The sequence below is a fragment of the Coturnix japonica genome, unplaced genomic scaffold, assembly GCF_054131305.1.
Source record: "Coturnix japonica strain WE unplaced genomic scaffold, WE-NBRP24 Scf043, whole genome shotgun sequence".
In the NCBI taxonomy this organism is placed as follows: Eukaryota; Metazoa; Chordata; class Aves; order Galliformes; family Phasianidae; genus Coturnix; species Coturnix japonica.
Window position 1 is genome coordinate 3164098 of NW_028188946.1, and position 2943 is coordinate 3167040.

The 2943-nt window shown below is 36.6% G+C and overlaps 1 protein-coding gene across 1 annotated transcript in view; it reads right to left on the minus strand.

The window, feature by feature from the left end:
- The window catches only part of LOC146752640 (tyrosine-protein kinase receptor UFO-like), a 38769-nt gene extending 38072 nt beyond the window's left edge, over window positions 1-697 (minus strand). The window contains 1 exon segment of the mRNA XM_085531492.1: window positions 667-697. Coding sequence (XP_085387618.1) covers window positions 667-697 — 31 coding nt within the window.
- Between the last annotated feature and the right edge of the window lie 2246 nt (window positions 698-2943).

Sequence of the window (2943 nt, forward strand, 5' to 3'; positions counted from 1 at the left end):
TATAACCCTATAACCCTATAACCCTATAACCCTATAACCCTATAACCCTATAACCCTATAACCCTATAACCCTATAACCCTATAACCCTATAACCCTATAACCCTATAACCCTATAACCCTATAACCCTATAACCCTATAACCCTATAACCCTATAACCCTATAACCCTATAACCCTATAACCCTATAACCCTATAACCCTATAACCCTATAACCCTATAACCCTATAACCCTATAACCCTATAACCCTATAACCCTATAACCCTATAACCCTATAACCCTATAACCCTATAACCCTATAACCCTATAACCCTATAACCCAACTCACTCACAACAACTTGTCCTTACAACCAGAGTTAAACAGTAACTCAACCAACTACACTTATAACTCTACATCACCACTTTCTGGACCAGCTACACTCACAAACAACATTCAGCACAAAACTGAGCTACTCTGCCAACAAAGTTCACACACAACGTGACCAACTACACCAACAAGGCAACCAGCTCCAACAAACTAAGTTCACCAACAACTTGCACATCTACACTCACAAACTAAGTTCATCACCAACTGCACTGACCATGTGACCAACTACACGCACAATCTGACTTACTGCAGCTACAACTGAACTCAGAATCAACCTGAACAACTACAACAACTACATACACTGAACTAACAGCCCTTCTAGTGCTACCATGCCCCACTTACCTGTCACACCTACCTTAGATTCTGCTCCATCGCCTGCAGATGACAATTAACGACACACCACAACTGTTTCTTTATTACAGCTCCATCAACACAATATACAACTCATACAATCGTACAAACACAATACAGCAACAACATCATATTTACAAGCACAAAGTGGATACAGCAGTTCGGTACATGGCACAACATCCAGATATACAGTACAAATAGCACAAGATACAAGTCACAAGATCCCAGTATTGAGTACAAACATCAGCACAGTCAATACAGAGCACAACACAGTTACAGGCGCAGCATTGATACATTGAGAACATGGCACAGCACAATGTTCAACCATCACATCAACACATAGAGCACATTGCACAATACATTGTACGTGTACAACATCCATATACAGCACATGGCACAATACATTTTACATGTACAACATCCATATACAGCACATTGCACAATACATTTACATGTACAACATCCATATACAGCACATTGCACAATACAATGTACATGTACAACATCCATATACAGCACAAGGCACAATACATTTACATGTACAACATCCATATACACAGCAAATTGTCCATCCCAGGTTACAGGCACAGCATCCAAATATACAGTACATTGCATGGCACAAGGTACAATTACAGCATCCAAATACACAGTACATTGCATGGCACAAGGTACAATTACAGCATCCAAATACACAGTACATTGCATGGCACAAGGTACAATTACAGCATCCAAATACACAGTGCATTGCATGGCACAAGGTACAATTACAGCATCAGCACATTACATACACAGCAAGGCAAAATTGAACTCAATAACACAAACATGAATGGACTCAGTATTAAAGCCAATTTGGTTAACAAGAATTGACTGCAAAGCTAAAGCCAATTTGGTTGACAAAAAATAATTGCACACGCTGAAATCAGCGTAACTCTCATAATGGCCCCAAATGGGCACAAGTCAAAGAGTGGCCGCAAATGGGCACGAGTCAAAGAGTGGCCGGGAAGCAACTCGGCTCCCTCAGGCCATAAATGTAGGTTACGGGGCTGGGTTAGCCCGGATAGAAAAAAATGGGCTAGCCCAGCCCCGTAAGCAAGGATAAATAAAGCCAATTTGGCTAAAATAATTTGATTTGAAAAATAAAGCCAATTAAATTCAGTTAATTTGAGTTAATTTGAGTTAATTTGAGTTAATTTGAGTTAATTTGAGTTAATTTGAGTTAATTTGAGTTAATTTGAGTTAATTTGAGTTAATTTGAGTTAATTTGAGTTAATTTGAGTTAATTTGAGTTAATTTGAGTTAATTTGAGTTAATTTGAGTTAATTTGAGTTAATTTGAGTTAATTTGAGTTAATTTGAAGCCAAACTTAAAGCCAATCTAGTTGATATTAATTGAATGCAAAACTTAAGCCAATTTGGATTAGAAATTTAGATTGCAAAGCAAAATCCAATTTGGTTGACAATAATTGAATGCAAAGCTGAAGTCAATCTGGGTTGAAATTAATTGACTCCAGAACAAAAGCCAATTTGGTTGACAAACAATAATTGCACACGCTGAAATCAGCGTAAATCTCATAATGGCCCCAAATGGGCACAAGTCAAAGAGTGGCCGCAAATGGGCACAAGTCAAAGAGTGGCCGGGAAGCAACTCGGCTCCCTCAGGCCTTAAATGTAGGTTACGGGGCTGGGTTAGCCCGGATAGAAAAAAATGGGCTAGCCCAGCCCCGTAAGATTGGATAAATAAAGCCAATTTGGCTAAAATAATTTGATTTCAAAAATAAAGCCAATTAAACTGAGTTAATTTGAGTTAATTTGAGTTAATTTGAGTTAATTTGAGTTAATTTGAGTTAATTTGAGTTAATTTGAAGCCAAATTTAAAGCCAATTTGGCTGATATTAATTGAAATCAAACCTTAAACCAATTTGGTTAAGGTTAAATAATAGCAAAGTTCAAGCCAATTAGTTTAAAATTTTGCTAAAGCCAATTCAATTAAGGTAGATAGACTGCAAAGCTACAGCCAATTAGATTAAACTTAAATGGTTGTAAAGCTACAACCAATTTAAGTAACATTAAATGATTGCAAAACTAAAGCCAGTTTGATTAACAATGACTGATTAAAAGCTAAAGCCAATTTTGTTAACATAATTAATTAAAAAGCTATAACAAATTTGATTAAGATTAATTAACAACAAATCAAAAACCAATTTAGTTGCAGTGATATGATTACAAA